We start from the raw sequence: 19627 nt of genomic DNA on the forward strand, positions 1-19627 counted from the left end.
AACAAATTTGTGAAAAAAAGAATTATAAAAATATTACCTTAGAAGGTGGATTTTTCAGTATAACCAGTTCATTAGAATCACACATAGAATTAGCATAAGAAACAGGAAATCCATTCTCATCCAATTCCTAAAACAAAGAAAATAAACATTAGTATCAAACCAAATGATCAAATATGAAAACTTTTATGTTCAATAGTACCTGAACTCCTGCTTGACCTTTAGCCCTCGTGTAAGGTGTATATGATGACTTTCTCTTCCTCCAATTACCCCTAACTTTATTACACTCCTTTTCTACAGTACTTTTAGGCCGTACATTTCTCTCACCAACATGCCTTTTTTTTAGGATCATTAACTTCATGATCAACAATTTCAATACCTTCAGCAGCCTCATTGAAATCAATTGTGCCCCTAACACTCTCAACTTTGTCTTTTAAAATATTAAAATAGAGGTCAACTTCAGCTCTTGCAGGTAAAGAATTTTGACAACTAGTTACCAACTTCACAAAATTCCTTAATGTTTGTGATCTCCAAACAGTAGAGGACACCAAATTAGTTCTTGAAGAAGGTTTATCAACAGTAGTATGAGTACACATTGCAGCCTTGGTCCAACGTTTCATAATATACTCATCCGGAATCTTAGGTACACAATGTAAATGATATACACGAAGTGAATGAAAACATAATAATCCCATTTCACTAAAGTACATGCATGTGCAGCATATAGCATGAGTTTTCTTGTTGAAAACAACTTCATGTCTAATCATATCTTTACCAGATCTCCATAAATAGTATGAATATTCAGGAAAATTAAGACCAACATCATAATGTTCATAAGCAGTACCCTTAATGAACTCTTCTTCAAAAATAATATATGCTTGAATGGTGTACAAAGACTTAGCATGAACTAAAATGCTAATATGAGCAAAAGCAAGATGACGATTACCCCTCAATGTATTATAATCATTTTCATTCTCTTTGCTCCTCCACTCAGAGATAACATCAAGAAAAACATGGTAAAAGTCACACAAACCTTGTGTCTTATTAAGCCTTTCCGAAACAGATTTATTTGTAGTTTTACTTCGTTGAGATGATAAAACACCACCAGACCAATGCTTCTTAGAATATGCTGGACACCACATCTCTTTAATCTTGTACAAATCACACAACCAATCATCTTTTTCACATTGATATTTCGTTAACATTCTGCATAAAACATATGATCATTTGATGATGTATAAATGAACAAATTTAGTAATAAAATGTACATATTTACAAAACTAAATGATCATGTTAGTAAACTAAAATGAACAAATTTGAAAATAAATATTATATTTAATAATAATTAAAATACCTTTTCCAAAAATGTTCAAATTTAGCAGGGGTTTCACAATACTTCAGCAAATAACCAAACAAATCTGTAAATCCATCCAAAGCTCTCAAAGCCCCAATATGCTTCTTTGAATTTTGCTCAATGTGCCAAACACAAAGACGATGATGCACACTTGAAGGAAATACATTCCGAATACCGGCTGCAACTTCTTGAGCTTAATCTGTCATAATTGTGATAGGACTTTTGTTTCCCATAGATTTCAAGAATGTATCAAAGAGCCACACAAAAGATTCGGTTCGCTCATTGCAAAAAAACCCATACCAAACATGAGAATATTAGCATGATGATTCATACCAACAAATGGAGCACAAATCATTCCGTATTTATTTGTCCTATACGTAGTATTAAAAACCAGCAAATCTCCAAAATACTCATAATCTCTCTTCATCTGACCATCACGCCAAAAAAAGTTAACTAAACACCCATCATCATCTTGTTCAAAATCATAGTAAAAGTCAACTTCATCAAGTTGTCTTTTAGCAAAGTATTTGATCAGTTGATGACTGTCACAACCATCAAGTAAAGCTCGTTTTTCAGCAGATAAAGCATTATAGGCATCAGATCCCGAAAATCCTAAGTTAGGAGACCCACCAACATCCTTCTTCATTGCCCTCAAAGCTGCAGAAACTTTAACTCCACTACACCTTAATGTAGACATGAATTGTAAATTTTCTTTAGAAACACTCCTTTGAGACCTTAACAAATGTCTTTTTTCAAGAGGAATCATATGATGATTATGTTTCATGTAATGCTTTGTACATGTCCATAAACCTGAACGATCAATCTTAAACTGAATAAAAGCCAAACAACCAGTTCTTATATCAAGTCTCTCATAAGCCCTTTTATTCTTTGCCTTCTCATCCTTCCAACCTTCATTGCAACAAACAAATCTTTTCATCTCCAAAGAGCCATCATTTCGAGGTTTACTTTTATCAATTCTAATACCAAAGCCATGCTTAAAAGCATATTCATTATAATTATCATAAGCTTCTTGTTCTGAATTAAAATCTTTATAAAGTAACTCTGATTTAGTTGCTTATTCAAACAGAATTTCATCACTAGCACCCACTGCATAAGTTTTTAAAAATGAACATAATGAATAACAGATATGTACAAATACAAAATAATACATATATAAATGATCAATTAGCATTATCAATTTGATCAATAATTAAATAAAATAAAGTACTGAATATTTAAAATATAATTTAGTATGAATAATAATGATCATTTAGAATTATACAAATGTTCAAAATAATAAAAATACAGAAACAAACAATAACTAATAAACATAAAGTACAGTATAATGAAATTATAATACACAGTAGCGTAAAACAGCAATCAAAATCAAAATTGACAAATAAAACTAAATCAGAGACAAAATCAAATGATTATACAACAAATAAACATAAAATAGCAATCAAAATCAGAGTACTCAAAATCGAGCTAAAACAGAGACTAATTTGATCTAAAACAAACACAATTTAATCAAACAAATCACATTCATAAAGCAACTAAAACAAAAGCAAAATAAGTCAAAACAACTCACATTGATCATAATCAAACAAATCACATTCAAAAAACAACTAAATCAGAACCAAAATTAATCAAAACAACTCACATTGATGATAATCAACCAAATTACATTCATAAAACAACTAAAACAAGAGCAAAATTGATCAAAACAATTTACATTGATCAACAAATGAATTAAGCAATCCAGTAGAAGACGGAAAAAGAACTTCACAATCACGATCAAACTCGGAAATCGAAGAACGCTGAAGTTCACAATCACGATGAACATCAACAATCATGAATTCATCCATATTTGAGAGAGAAATTAACGATCTAGAGAGAGAAAATGCAAAAAAAAGAGTCAAAAATACAAAAAATTAGGTTTAAATTGTAATATATATGTGGCTTGAACAATAAGTAAGGAAAGTAATAGAAGAAGGAAAGAGGGAAAAAAAAGAAAAAAAAAAGAAAGAAAAAGAAAAAAAAAACAAAAAATGATCAAAACGACGTAGTTCAAGGGGGGGAGTAGACAGCTATTGCTAAAGGAGGCTGTAGGTAAAAATTTTCAGAATTAGCCCCTAATCCGCTATTGTCCAAGAATTTGGATAAGCCCAAAACAACAAAGCCCCGCGCTGATATCAGCCCGATCGGGCCCGGTCAGTTGGAGCTGCGAGTTGGGCTTCAAAGCTCCATTTCCCTTTTGTTCTTGGACTTGGTCTTTTAGAATTTATTAGCCTAAGTTTCTTCACTTTACTTTTATGGTCCGTATTCGTGTGGGAACTTTGGACCTCTTTTACTATATCGAGCCCTTAATCACCAAACTAAATTCCTTTAACTCGGTCTTGGGCTTAAAATATACGGTCATAAAATACGATTCGTCTCTAATATTTTCTTAGTGACTTAAATAAGTACGGGAATTGCCGTAAATTTGCAAATTCCTACAAAATAATACCAACTCTGCAAAAAAAACATTAGAAAACGTATATTAGTAATAAAAATAGCTCCGCAGAGCTCCAATAAGCACAAATATGACCATGGGACGGGGAATAAAAATATATATAAAATAGACTCATCATTAATGCTTCAACACGATGGTCACATGTAAGTCTCTTGTCAAGTAGAAATGTTGCTTTTACAATACTACTTGCTCAAATTATAAAATTAAGGGCACAATTTCCAACCATACAGTAAAAAGAATAAGGCTTGACAATGCTGGGGAATTAACATCCCAAACATTCAATGATTATTATATGTCGATTGAAATTGTTGTAAAACATCAGTAGCTCATGTTCATACATAAAATGGCATCGCTGAGTCATTAATTAAGAGACTACAATTGATTGCAAGACCATTATTGATAAGATCAAGATTGTCTTCATCTGCTTGGGGTCATGCCATAATACATGCGATAGCTTTAATTAGATTGAGACAAACAGCTTATCATAAGTTCTTACCACTGCAATTAGTTTTTGGTTAAGAACCAAGTGTCTCACATCTTAATATCTTTGGTTGTGTGGTGTATGTTCTCATTGCTCCACCCCAACGAACAAAGATGGGTCCACAAAGAAGGCTGGGAATTTATGTTGGGTTTGAATCACCCTCCATAATTAAATATCTTGAACCAATGACCGGTGATTTATTTACGGCTAGATTTGTTGACTGCCATTTCAATGAAATAGTATTCCCAACCTTAGGGGGAGAGAAAGTGGACCTATGAAAGAAAGAAATAGAAATCATTTGGAATGCCACACAATTGCCAATGTTTGATCCACGAACAAATATATGTGAACAAGAAGTTCAGAAAATTTTTCATTTGCAAAGCATTGCAAATCAGCTGCATGATGCATTTATAGATACAAAGAAAATGACAAAATCACATATACTAGCTGAAAATGCCCCTGCGCGTATTGAAATTCCTTCTGGTGATAAGATTGTTGAAAATGAATCTCTAGCACGCCGGAAGCATGGAAGACCACTTGGTTCAAAAGATTCTAAACAAGAAAACTAAAAAGACTTGATGAGATTAACAATATTCCCCCTACGAAAGGTCAAGAAATACAAAATACAAATGAGAATCCTAAAGGGAGTGAACAAGGTGACCATGACATCGATAATGATGAAATTTCAATGAATTATGTTTCTACCAAGAATTATTGGAATAGAAATGATGTTATCATAAATGAAACATTTGCATATTCCATTGCAATTGAAGTGACATCTGATGAAAATATATTGAACCAAGAATAGTGGAAGAATGTCGTTGCAGGCATGATTAGCCAAAATGGAAAGAGGCAATGCAGACAAAGTTAAAGTTACTTGAAAAACGAGAAGTATTTGGCAAAACAGCCCTTACACCAAAAGGTGTAAAGCCAGTCGGATATAAATGGGTATTTGTGAGAAAAAAAAATGAGAAAAATGAAATAGTTAGATATAAGGCAAGACTTGTAGACCAAGGTTTTTCTCAAATTCCAGGGATTGAGTATGAGGAGACATATTCTCCCGTAGTTGATGCAACTACGTTGAGATTTCTGGTAAGCTTGACAATCTCAAAAGGACTAAAGATGCGATTGATGGATGTAGTGACCGCATATTTGTATGGTTCAGTTGATACAGACATTTATATGAAAGTTCCTGATGGATTAAAATTACCAGAAAACCACAAGCCTAGACAATTACTTTCCATAAAATTAAAAAGGTCACTTTATGGATTGAAACATTCTGGAAGGATGTGGTATAACCGTCTTAGTGAATACCTTATGAAAGAAGGGTTCAAGAATAATCAAATCAGTCCTTGTGTTTTCATTAAGAGATCACAATCAGGATTTGCAATTATTGCAGTTTATGTTGATGCCTTGAATATCATTAGAACTCCAAATGAACTTGAAAGAACTGCAAAATACTTGATGAAAGAATTTGAGATGAAAGATCTTAGACAAACTAAATTTTGTCTTGGGTTGCAAACTGAGCACTTAAATAATGGTATTCTTGTCCACCAGTCTAACTACATTGAAAGAGTGTTAAAACGTTTTTTCATGGACAAAGCGACCCCAATGAACACCCCGATGATTGTTCGGTCTTTGAACATGAAAAATGATCCATTTAGACCTCGAGAAGAAAAAGAGGAAGTTCTTGGTCCTGAAGTACCATATCTAAGTGCAATTGGCGCTTTAATGTATCTAGCTAACAATACTAGACCCCGACATAAACTTTTCAGTGAATTTGTTAGCCAGGTATAGCAATGCACCAACAAAGAGGCAATGGAAAGGAGTAAGACACTTACTGCGATATCTACGAGGAACAAAAGATTTTGGTTTGGTTTATCAATCAAGGCAAGATGCCACCCTCATCGGATATGCAGATGCTGGGTATCTATTAGACCCACAAAATGCCAAGTCACAAACTGGATATTTGTTCACTTATGGAGGAACTGTAATTTCTTGGAAATCAACAAAGCAAACCTTGATTGCGACATCATCAAATCCTGCTAATCTATGAAGCAGGACGTGAATGTGTATATACTAAAGTTAATGATTGGCAATATCCAAGAAGAATGTGGGATGAGGGGAGTAATTGGAAATCCAACCATCATTTACGAAGACGATACTGCATGTATCGCACAAGTGATCGATACATCAAAGGTGATAGGACTAAACATTTATCACCAAAATTGTTCTTTACACACGATTTAAAGAAAGAAGGGAAAATAAATGCCCAATAGATCCAATCATGTGATAATCTCGCAGACTTGTTTACAAAGTCCTTATATTCGAAGAGTTTGCGGTTGGTTCACAAGATTGAGATGTGTCATCTTCATAAGCTACATTAAAATCAGGGGGAATATTATATGCACTGCACTCTTTTTCCTTTCGATTAGGTTTTCATCCCAATGGGTTTTTTCTTGACAAGGTTTTTAATGAGGTAGTACACTACAACATATAATTAAATATTGTTGTTTTTTCTTCTTTTCCCTAGCAAGGTTTTAATTAGACAACATTTACTCAGTTGTATGTGGACATTCAAGGGGGAGTGTTATGAAGTAACTAGTGTGAATACCACAATTATTGACTTTATGGTCATCACCATTAAATATTTAAATGCTTGGCAATATTTTCTTAAATCTAGTAATCTATGTATGACTTATATATAGCTAGAAGTAGTAGTATGCTTTTACTATAATACCCGGTGAAATACATTTGCAAATTCACCATTCTTCTTTTATTTGTATTGCAATTATTATATTATAAATAGTGAAAACCTCCTTTACTCTCTCTCTATATACTATACTACTGGGTAGTATAAATCAATAAATCATAACAGTTTTTCATTTGTATCACCGTTTACTTATTTTAATCTTTATTTCTTAAATAATCTTTATTTCTTGTAGGGTTCAGTTCACCCATCCTATGCCGTTATACTTCAACTCTATGCCTCGACACACCTGAACCCTCGCAAAACCCCTGCAATCCTTTGTTCGACATTTTACCATTTACTAGGTTTGAAGACCCAATCTTTTTCGAACAAGATGAAGAATCTCAAGCTATCTTCGGAGATTTCTGTGAGCTTGGAGCTTCAATCTGATGGCGAACAAATACTGTTTTCCGCCATTGATATTGAACGAAATCGCTTGTTTTTTGCTTCTTCTTCTAATCTTATCTACACTTCCCAATTCCCTTCTCACCAAGTAAGCTCACTTTACATTCATTTTGTTCATTATCATACTATTTTTGCTGCTTTTGTAAATTGTTTGATTGTTAAGTATATTGCTGTTGATTTTGGAGGATTATAGTATTGAATGATTTGGTTTGTATGCAAACTTAGTTTTCAAAGATGCACTCTTATCAGTTTAGGAGGAGCGTACACGAAGTTATTTTCGGGTGTAGGGAAAATGTTGCCATGCTCCCGAGTATAGTTATGGTTTATGATTGGATTTTTAAAATTTCGTGGTGTTTAATACTGAGTGATCAGGCGATTGTGGGAGCTTCAAAATACAATATTGTAAAATCGTATCATATCATTAATTGAGTGAGATGTTTGTGACAGTAATTTCTGGACGGGAAGGAGGACCAAAATGAATTATAAAAGTGTATTGGAATTTGTAGGCAGTCTTTGATGGTTATAGTTTTCGAAGAACGAATATAAGCTCAGAAAAATCTTCAGGACCTTTGTGACAATTTGAATTAATAGTAGATCTCAATTGTTCTGTCTTTTTGTTATTTTAACTATAATTATGATATATTTTTTTCCGGTATTAATTGGGTTTCTATAAGGAATTAGGTTGTTAAGAAAATTTGAAATTTCATGGTTCTCTAAAGTAAAAACTTCTGAAAGTGATGATGCGTGTTTCATGAATTATATCTCATGCCTGATGTATTCGACTTGCATGGGAGTGTTCATTGATTGTATGTATGATATTGTCAGAATGCAAAAGCGCAGAGTGGGATTGTTTTATCAGCAGACGTACAATCACTTGATTTAGAAGTTGATGAAGTCATCACATCATTTGATTATCTCCTGGAGAAGGAGGCATTGATCATTGGGACATCTAGTGGATTTCTACTGTTATATGTGGTGGATTGTAATGCCACAGAAGTAGTTGGCAGGGTTGACGGTGGTGTGAAATGCATATCTCCTAGTCCAGACGGAGATCTTCTGGCAGTAACCACTGGCCTGGGTCAGCTGTTGGTTATGACTCATGATTGGGACGTATTGTACGAAACAGCGTTCGAGGATCATCCTGAAGATGTTGACGTAAGTAAGGACTTCTCTATGATCCTCATAATACATCCCCGGCTGACATTTATTTTTTTAGGTGCTGTTTGCATTGATGAATGTTGTTTATATTAAACTGTTACTTTATATAACATACTAGATTTTGTCTTTAGCCATACAATTTATTTGCAAGAAATACTATTGGTTATGAGCCTTAAAGTTTATTCTCCATTATGTTATGCGTAACTGTTGATTCTAGAAAAGAATTTGTCAATGTTATTTTTAAGGATGGTGATTACCTTTATGTTTTCCAACCTTATGACATTAGATGTTTAAGGCATGCTAAGGCATATGAAAATTGCCTTGGTTGCCGACTTGAACACTATGAGTCCTGGATGCTGAGCACCTATTCTTTAAAGTTGCAATTTGTTGGGAATTTTATGGTTGCCAATTCCAAGCTTGTTCTTAGTATAGGTCACACTCCTTTGATAGAAGGAAGGCTGAATTTGAGATTAGGACAATCGCTTAAAAGTGTATTGTTAGGATGTTAACATGTTTAATACTAGTCCTTGAGCTCATCACTTCCTTGGTGTAAACTTTGCAGTTGGTGTATTCTGAACACCTTTTCTCAATGATTTTCTTAGTTGGCATATTTTTGAGTATCTTAGTGATATGCAGGTGAGTCAACAAACTCTCCTTTTTATAGCCATGGAAATCCCATTTCTTGGCGAGGTGATGGGAGGTATTTTGCTACGTTGAGCAAGATGCAGAATTTGAGGAAGATTAAGGTTTGGGAACGAGATACTGGTTTGCTGCATTCCTCTTCAGATCCAAAGCCTTTTAGTTCAGAAACTTTAGAATGGATGCCCAGTGGAGCAAAAATTGCAACTGTGTATGATAGGAGAAATGAGAATATGTGTCCATCCATAGCCTTTTTTGAGAGAAATGGATTGGAGAGAAGCTCATTTAGCATTAAAGAACCATCAGATGCTGCAGTTGAAGTTTTGAAGTGGAATTGTAGTTCTGATCTCCTTTGTGCCCTTGTTAGATGTGAAAAATATTACTCTTTGAAGGTTTGGTTCTTTAGCAACAACCACTGGTATTTGAAACAAGAGATCAGATACTCCAGGCAGGAGAGACCGCAGCTGATGTGGGACCCAACAAAGCCACTACAGCTGATCTGTTGGACTTCTACTGGTCATGTTTCTGTCTACAATTTTATATGGATTACTGCTGTTATGGATAATTCGGTAGCATTAGTCATTGACGACTCTAATATACTTGTGACCCCTCTTTCCCTTTCTTTGATTCCACCACCCATGTACTCATTCAAACTTTTATTCCCAAGTGCTGTCAGGGAAATGACATTTTATTCTAATAATTCAAAGATCCTATTGGCTGCCTTTCTGTCAGATGAAAGCTTCTGTGTTGTGGAGCTTCCTGCTCTTTTTCTTTGGGAAGATCTAGAAGGGAAAGAATTTGCTGTTGAGGCTTCGGTTTGTGAAATGGCATTTGGATCTCTTTTGCATCTTGAATGGCTAGACTCTCATCTACTTCTGGGTGTTTCTCATTTTGGGTTCAATCATGAGAAATGTTTGTCCCAGGCTGCATCAAAAAACGACCATATGGGTTACCAATTGGTGGAAATTGGGGTTCTTTGTTCTGAAAATCATGTTCCAGATTCAGTTACTTGCTCAAGCTGGAATGTGAAAATTTCCAACCAATTATTTGTGCAGAAGCTGGTAATTAGTATTGCACCTAATCCCGCCAAAAGTGGTTCAGCATTTGTTCAGTTTAATGGGGGAGATGTTTTTGAGTATGTGTCACAGGCGAGCATGCTCCAATCAACTTCTGGTCCTCAGTTTGAGAAATATAATGCAGTGACTCTCTCATCATCTTGCCCTTGGATGACTGTGGCTAATGTAACCAGTGGTGCGCAGTTGAGGCCTTTGCTATTTGGACTTAATGAGCATGGTGTGCTTCATGTAGATGGAGCAATATTATGCAACAATTGCAGCACCTTTTCCATATACTCTAATTCTTCTGATCAAATCATTACGCACTTAATTCTTGCAACTAAGCAAGATTTGCTTTACATTGTTGACATCTCTGATGTTTTAGCTGGGAATGCTCTGGTAAAGTATGAAAACTTCATGCGTGTTGCCAGCAAAAGAAAGGAAGAGGAAAGCAGAAATTTTATAAACATATGGGAAAGAGGTGCTAAAATTGTTGGCGTTCTTCATGGAGACGAAGCTACTGTTATACTTCAGACAATTAGAGGAAACTTGGAGTGCATCTATCCTAGAAAATTGGTCCTGACCTCGATTACTAATGCTTTAGTGCAAAAGCGGTTTAAGGATGCATTGCTTATGATAAGGCGGCATAGAATAGATTTTAATATTGTTGTTGACTACTGTGGTTGGCAGGCTTTCCTCCCATTTGCTTCTGACTTTGTAAAACAGGTAAATAATCTGAGTTATATTACCGATTTTGTTTGTGCCATAAAGGATGAAAATACAACTGTTAAGTTGTACAAGGACTGCATTTCATTTCCTTCTTCTGATGAGAAAGATGTGCGTAGTGGGGATTTCGATCATAAGAGCAAGGTATCTGGTGTCTTGTTGGCCATTAGAAGGGCCCTTGAGGAGCATGTACCTGAAAGTCCTGCCAGGGAGCTTTGTATCTTGACTACTCTTGCACGAAATGTTCCTCCTGCACTTGAGGAAGCTTTGGCGAGGATAAAGATTACTAGAGAAATGGAACTATCAGGCTCTAATGAACAAAGAAGAACGTCTTATCCCTCTGCTGAAGAGGCTCTCAAACACCTATTGTGGTTATCTGACGCTGATGCTGTGTTTGAAGCTGCATTAGGTCTGTATGATTTGAACCTTGCAGCTATTGTAGCATTGAATTCTCAGAGGGACCCAAAAGAATTTCTTCCTTTTCTCCAGGAATTGGAATCTATGCCAACTCTTTTAATGCAGTATAGAATAGACCTTCGGTTGCGGAGGTATGAAAAGGCGCTGAAGCACATTGTTTCTGCAGGGGAGAATTATTATTCAGATTGCATGGCTCTTTTGAAAGATCAACCTCCGCTGTTTCCTCTTGGACTTCAGCTATTTTCTGACCATTCAAAGAGAATGCAGATTTATGAGGCTTGGGGTGATCATCTCGTTGATAAGAAATGCTTCGAGGAAGCTGCCATGACATATTTGTGCTGCTCCTGTCTGGAAAAATCTCTTAAGGCTTATCGTGATTGTGGTCATTGGAGTGGAGCCCTAACTGTTGCTGGTCTTCTGAAATTTGATAAAGAAGAGGTATTGAAGTTGGCACATGAGCTTTGTGAAGAACTCCAAGCCCTTGGAAAACCAGCTGAAGCTGCCAAGATTGCTTTAGAATACTGTGGAGATGTTAATTCTGCTATCAGCTTACTAGTAAGTGCTAGAGAGTGGGAGGAAGCTCTAAGGATTGCATTTATGCATAGGAATGATGATCTAATCACAGAAGTGAAAAGTGCATCCACAGAATGTGCTGGTATCTTGGTCAGCGAATATGAGGAGGGGCTAGAGAAAATTGGGAAGTATCTTACACGCTATTTGGCTGTCCGACAACGAAGATTAATGCTTGCAGCAAAGCTGCGGTCTGAGGAGCATTCCGTGAATGACATTGACGATGATACCATATCAGAAGCTAGCAGTAACTTCAGTGGCATGAGTGCTTATACTACAGGGTATGCTGAATCAGTAATTTATTGTAATATATATACGTGCTTCACTGTTTGTCATGTTTTTAACAATTTTTCGTGGCTGCATATTTTTTCCCCCTTGTTATTTCCATGCTAATTAGAATATGTGCTTTACTGATTAGTCATGTTTCAAAATATTTCTCGTGATTATAAATTATATTCTTTCTAATCATGTCCATACATTTATTGGTTTTGCAAATTCAGAAATGTTGGTCTGGTTCTGTCCTTTATTTGTTTATATTTACTATGTAGCATTGCTGCTTGCTCCTTTATTTTTTCTTTGGGGAAGGGGAGCTTGTTATGGTTTGAAGTGTTAACTCATGCATTTTAGTGTCTTGGAGCACATATATAATCTGTATATAACATGAAGATGCTTGTAATTGTTTTTTATAGTAAGTTTTATATAATTTGACATTGAACTAGTTTTCAACTTCTTGTTAGAAAAAGGTTTGTCAAACTGGTAATGGCTCTCTAGCGAATTCATTTTTCCTCAATATTTACTTGCTCCACAAGGGGAAGTACAATTTTGTTTTTGGAGAGGAGAGCGATAGAGTGAGATATGGCGAATTCAGTAAGGTTGTGTATAACTTCCCCGACTTTAGACGAACACCTTTTTAGAGATAATGGTGTAAAGTTGTGGTATAATATAGTTTTTTAGGCTACTCTCTCACTGCTTCTCTGCTTGCCCTGTACTCCAACCGAAGTAAATTTATTTTATTCCTTGTCTTTGGAGTTAGATCATGCTGCTAGGTGGAGTGCCATTGTATATTGTTCTTCTGACTAACTTTCTTTAAGCGAATAGTCATTTTATTTGTGAGAGGAATGCTGTGAAGAGAATGTGACATTTCCTTTATGAGACAGGGGCTAGATATTCGGTGAATTGCTGGATGGATGGACCTTTCAGGACTTTGGATAAGTGATATTTTGTAGTGATTGCTCATTTGTCTTGTAAAATGATAGAGTACATGGTGTTAGTTTTGTGGCTCAAATGGGTATCTGAAAAATGGAATTCTAATAGAAGGTAAGAATGCAGTAAAATAGTAACATTTAATAATGAGAGGAACATATGTCTAGACTATTTTATCTTGTGTTTTGCCTGTCCCCTTAAAGATTACTATGGACTGTACTATGTATTCGGCCTGTATGCCTTGGGTGGTGTGGCTAGGCCCAGCCCACTTACAGCATGCGTACTGTGCCATGCCAAAATTTTCAAAAGGGCGTTGCGAATATGGCCGAAGCCCTCATGTTACCGTGTTGTGCTTTGTTATGCTTGTGTACCAAAACCAAATATAACTTAATTTAGCTTGCTTTGTTATATCGATTCATGCTATGTCGTGCCTTGTCATGCTTCTCCAAAAAAACCTAGCCCATGGGCCGACACAGCGTGTCGCTCCTACTTTGCGTAAATATGACACAGCGTGTTGTGCCACAAATCAGCCTGGCCTATTGTCATATTTACCTCTCTTTTGCGTACAATTTTCATCCCCAAGTTATATAATCACGAGTAGCATGTTCATCATCAATACTATGAAAGCTATTTTGTGGGTAGGTTAATTTTGTATTTAGATTGGATCATTTTTTTTCGACAGGAAACTGTTGAAGCTAAAAAAAATTTATGCCGAAAGGCCTTTTATACTTTATTGTCATAAAGCTAGTAGTGCATAATTCTTGATATATACTTTCTCCTTTCTTTTATAGCTGACACATTTCTTTTAGGGAAATTCTACGCAGTAACCCTCAGGTGTTCACTTTTCCATGTGCCCCCTTCTTTTAAAAGTTCCATGATGTAACCTCAAGGTTTATTTATTGACTACGCTGCAACCTTGCCATTAACCCTCCGTTACATGTTGCCGTTAGTGGGGCCCACTTTACACCTATTTATTATTTTTTTCTCGATTTTCGTGCTAAAAAATGTTCCCTTGAAGGTTTTAGGGGTCATTTTTGTCTCAAAGGAACCAAATTGAACTCAGATTTTGCAAAAATATAACGTAAAAACCTCGTTTTGTGAATTCTAAATTTAACTATGGGAATCTGAATTCACAAAACGGGGCTTTCACGTTATTTTTTTTGCAAAATCCGTGCTCAATTTGGTCCCTTTCGAACTGAAATGACCCCTAAAACCTTTAACGGAATATTTTTTTAACATGAAAATCGAGAAAAAAAAAATTAAATAGATGTAAAGTGGGCCCCACTAACGGCAACATTTAACGAAGGGTAACGGCAAAATTACAACGTAGTCAATAAATGGACTTTGAGGTTATAGCGTGGAACTTTTAAAAAGGGGGGCATAGCGTGGAAAAGTGAACACCTGACGATTATTGTGTAGAATTTCCCTTTCTTTTATCATATTTGCCAGCACACAAATTCAATAATAAATGTATCTAATTATCAATAAGTAAAAATAATAAAAATTTGAATTATGAAAATATACGTTGAGACGATTCTAACAAGTTCCTACATGACTATGTTATATCATACTATAAATCACAAAAGCAATTCAAAGTGGCGTTTGTGAATAGTATCAAAAACTTGTCAACTAAAAAAATACTGAAGTATTTCTTTATATGAATTGCCATACTTTATTTGTGGAAATGTATGCCTCACTTTGCTGGCGTATTTGTGCCTTTAACTCTAGGACCTCTATTGCGTTATGGGGGTGAAGCTATAGAGGGGACAATTTAGCCATGGCCCTTGTCAAACTTGAGCTATTACGGAGTACGTGTTATGAGTTACTCCTGTTTCAGGAATTAAAGCATGCTGACGTGGATCAGTTGGTTTGTCCTTATCATTATGAAATGTTGTGTGTGACCCCTGACTAGTTGTAAGTTTGAATGCTTATATGTGTATTTGATATTGTAGACTTTTTTTTAATTCTGATACCTTCCTCTTTGGCATGTTTCCATCTCGATCCCTAATATTGCGAATATATACCCTAGAAATTTTTTGAAACTTGCATTCATTGCATGTCAGTTAAAGTGTAGGAGACAAAATTAGAGTTTTACTGAACTTTAGGAGGTGGAATGAAAATTTCAATTGTCAGTACTAAGAATGAACTTGGGAAAAATTGTAAGTTACTCTTTATATATAACCTAGTATTGCCCCCTTGCCTTAGAGCTTGGTCAGTTATTGATCAAAATACAATGAAGTGGTGCTTTCTCCAGAAATTGAATGACAAGGGGCTTTCTGAAATAAATAAAACATTACATTTATTTTGAACACTAGGCTTGAAGTCTCTCATTTTGCTTGTTTGCTGATACAATGATTGAACATGAACTCTAATTCTTTCATAAATTAAACACTTAATTCCGATGTTGATGCATCATATATGGCCATGTCCATCTTTCTTGGGCTATCTTGTTGTTTGTCACTTTCTTGACAATTTATTCTAGTTGTTTTTTTCTATTAGCATCCCCCTGCTCCAATTTTATTCAGTGTAGTTTTCTTATGGTGTTCAACTTCTCATTGGCAGGACGAGTAAGGTTTCTACTGCTTCAATCACTTCTAGGACTTCCAGCAGGGCAAGAGAAAACAAGCGTAAGAAAAATAAAGGAAAGATTCGTGCTGGCAGGTATTCTATTTTATATCTTAAGTTTTCGTGCTCTTTGACTCTCTCGATAACACCCTGGCTATCTGATTTAGCTCCCTTTATCTTACTGTTTTTTCATTACCGACATATTTATTACCTGAAAACCTTTATGATGTAGCCCTGGCGAGGAAGTGGCTCTGGTTGATCATCTTAAGGGTATGGCTATGACCGTAGGTGCCAGGCGTGAGCTGAAATCACTGTTGTCCACCCTTTTGATGCTTGGCATGGAAGAAACTGCTCTGAAGCTGCAGCACATTGGCGAAACATTTCAGTTTTCTCAGGTGGCTGCAGTCAAGTTGGCTGAAGATGCAAATTCCACAGAAATTGTAGATGACCAGACATATGCTCTGGACCGTTACCTAAAGAAAGTGAAAAATGAAGAATATGATTCAGAACCTTTTTCCTGGCGCTCTAAGATATTGATTTTACCATAAAAGGCAAGTATCAGTGAGTACTTTAAGGTTGATCTCATGCATATACATGTTGGGGTAAATTCAGGATTCTGGACATGTTTTGCTATTTTCCATTTAGGCCTTGATTTTATGCTTGTTTGTAGATATTATTTTCCATTGGCGAAATTTCTGCTAGCAAGTCTGTACATGACCTCTGATGGAGGGATTGGAAACACATTTTTCAAGGTTGGAAGGCATAGTTACCAAAATTTTATGCATATTATGCTGGGTTTAGACGAGCCTTGTTTGTACTCCCTCCGTCCCTTTTTGTTTGCCTCATAAGACTGATTAGAGTATGTTCACTATATTGAATTTTTGTTTGGTGAAGTTGATGAGATAGGACAGTGGTGGAACCAAAAATAGTTTTGTGAGATTAATCTAGTGGGTCATCTATAAGGGCTTGTTTAGTTCACCTTATTTTTGCTGATTTGGTATGATATGATGTAATCTGGTCAAATCTGATTTGATTTGGTTGTCTGATTTGACTAAACTTTGACCTTATGTGTTCGATAATCTATAAAGAAAAAATGTATCAAGTGGGGTCTTGTTAGTTTCATAATAATGTGTATTTTATTAATATGTAATTTCATAATTTTTTTCATTACGAAATTTAAGATATCTAGCGATAACAAACCTTACATAAAAGATAAAGTGCGTGAAGTTATTATTATTATTATTATTTTTTTTGATAATCTAGCGATAACAAACCTTACATAAAAGATAAACCTTATATTTTCTAATCTCATCTTTTCTGAACTTATATTTTCTGATCTCATCTGATGTGAACTTATTTTTTTTTTCTTGAAATAAGTAAAGATAAGGTGAACTATACATGGCCTAAGTATTTATGTATGGAGCGAACTTAAAGTACAACCCAAAGCGAAGAGTGGAGCAAACTTAAGGTGGAGAGAGTAAAAGTAGCCAAAATAAATCAAGAGAAGGAATGAATATTTCTGTCTCCCGTAGAGCTCTCTCCATAGTTTACACTATGAAGTTTGATTATTTTTCTTTTTTCTTATCTTGCTTTGTTTGATAAATGTTGAAAAGGTACTTTGTATTTAAGATGGTAGTTAAACTCTGAAAAGCTAAATGCTAGCTGGAGAAGCTAACATATTACTCCTCAGCCTGACACAACAAATTGCATCTCTCACATATTAGGCCATAACGCCATGGTATTGTTCATGTCAATAACGTGTTTGTGTGCTGATGTAGTTCCTCTTAGTAACTTCATGTTGGGTCTAGGCCATGTTTGCCATATTAAAGAGTTCATCCTAGACCAAATATTTTTAATTTTTTTATTTGGGAATTTTCTCTGTTTTGTAGACCAAGAAATGTTAATATTGGAGCTTCTGAGTTCATTGATGTACTCAAAGTGGATTTGTTGTATGTAAATTCACCAAATAGTTGCATTATCTTGTATCCGCTATTCACCAAATAGTTGCATTATCCTGCGTAGTGGCTCCAATTCTTGCCTGATCCTCGACAATAGAACCATATTAGATCCCTCTCACTATTTCATTAGCGGGGAATTAGAAATCTAACGTGGCGGAAGGTTTCTGTTGTTGATTTGCTTATGATATGATGATTAGGGACCTAGGAAAACATATGAGACATTCTAGTCGACCACTTTAGGCCTCTTCCTTAAGCTTCCATAAGGCAATGATGGCGTCACTACTGTCCTACCCTGTGTTTCCTAATAGATTTGTTAGCTTCTGGTCAAATGATACGCTGGTCACATCGAAATTGAGACTGCATGCTAATTAGTCAAGCTGTCTTGAAGAAATACACCTTTCCAATCGTGTTGAACAATTTATGGAGATAACTCAGCTAGCTTGCCATTTTTTATGAGCCTCTGCACTGAGCATCTAATCCTACTATTTTGTGATGTCTCATTTGGTTTATGTGTTTTAAACTTCCATATTTTAAACATTGTTTATTACTTCCTCCGTTACATATTACTTGCAACAAAGGAATATTTTATGTCTCACAAATAATACCCCTTTGTTGCGATTAATATGTAACGGAGGAAGTAGCATATTTGCTTTCTTTTAATTTAAATGAAAATGTGTTTTCAATCACTTGGGAGCAAGAAATTGTTCAAGAAATGGTTTCAAGTACACTGCAGAATGAGATATTTTTTGTTACTGGGAGCAAGACATCTAACATATATCTTATGTCGATTTATCTAGATAGTGATTGTGTATATACCCTGAGTAAAATCTAGATGCATTGACAACATTGTTCATTCAATGCATTGACAAAATCTAGATGCATTGACAACATTGTTCATTCGATGCATTGACAAAATCTAGCTGCATTTTACATATGATTTCTGGGTATATTTACTCCAGCTTGGAAATTTTGTACTCTTAGTCACATGAATCACATCATTAATTTCACTCTTTTTATTTGCATAATTGCATGTACTTGGTGGTTGGCATATTGATGTTAATTTGCGCTTTCAACTTTTCACAAACCAATTTTTTTCAATAAGAGTATTATAACTTATTTGTTTTTGTTTTTTTTGTTTTTAGTTGCAGTTAAAAAGTCGGGAATGGTCATTCTAATTTTCTGACAGGAAGCCTGGTTGTGGAAGCAGCAAATAGTCCAAAAGGGTGAATTTGGACTGGAATGAAGGGAGTATTCATGTAATCTAGTAACGATCGGTTTATGAGCTTTATGATTTACTTTGTTCTATAATGTTAAGAAGCAATTGTTGTATCAAGCCTGTCGGCTTCATGAAGTGGATTGAAATCTCTCGGAATCATTGTTTTCCTACTGACAGTTTTTGTAGCATCAAGCTCTGGTATATTTCAATTGAAAGCGTAGCAATTGCCTCATTTTTTTGGCTATTTCACTGGAGCTTGTATCATCTCTTAATGTGTTATTGTTTGGAGCTTGAATTTCATCAAGTATAATCATCTCAGTTATTAAACAGGTCATCTACATTTCAATCTTTTTTTTCAGCAACTCTGAAATCTTGAATGATAGACCTGATTTGATACTTTTCTGTGGCCTTCGGGAGTTATGGTACCCTGTGACTATGCTCACAATTATGATAAATTCGGAGAGTATACAACCACTAGTGATCCTGAACAACTATGGTTTATCAATTGATAATAATATTTACTCTCAGTGAAAGAAGAAAAACTCTCTACCTGCTATCGAATTCGAAATTAAGCATACAAATCTGTGAAGAGCACCGGTGAAGTACCAGGGCATTAGTATAC

General features: G+C 35.3%; 1 protein-coding gene across 3 annotated transcripts; it reads left to right on the forward strand.

Annotated features, from left to right (window-relative positions):
- Positions 1-7256: 7256 nt before the first annotated feature.
- On the forward strand, positions 7257-19313 carry LOC145592336 (elongator complex protein 1-like). 3 transcript variants are annotated; one of them, XM_081648780.1, is made up of 6 exons: positions 7257-7586; positions 8324-8657; positions 9293-12344; positions 15829-15927; positions 16064-16382; positions 18932-19313. In XM_081648780.1, exons 1-5 carry the CDS (start codon positions 7428-7430, stop codon positions 16377-16379), a joined length of 3960 nt encoding a protein of 1319 aa, XP_081504906.1. In that variant the 5' UTR covers positions 7257-7427; the 3' UTR covers positions 16380-16382; positions 18932-19313. The 3 variants fall into 3 exon arrangements, with proteins under 3 accessions (XP_081504906.1, XP_081504907.1, XP_081504908.1); XM_081648781.1 differs by having other exon boundaries at positions 18938-19313; XM_081648782.1 differs by lacking the exon at positions 7257-7586 and having other exon boundaries at positions 8519-8653; positions 18932-19312.
- The last annotated feature ends 314 nt before the right edge of the window (positions 19314-19627 follow it).

The sequence above is a fragment of the Chenopodium album genome, chromosome 18 (genome assembly GCF_948465745.1).
Source record: "Chenopodium album chromosome 18, dcCheAlbu1.1, whole genome shotgun sequence".
NCBI classification, from domain to species: domain Eukaryota; kingdom Viridiplantae; phylum Streptophyta; class Magnoliopsida; order Caryophyllales; family Amaranthaceae; genus Chenopodium; species Chenopodium album.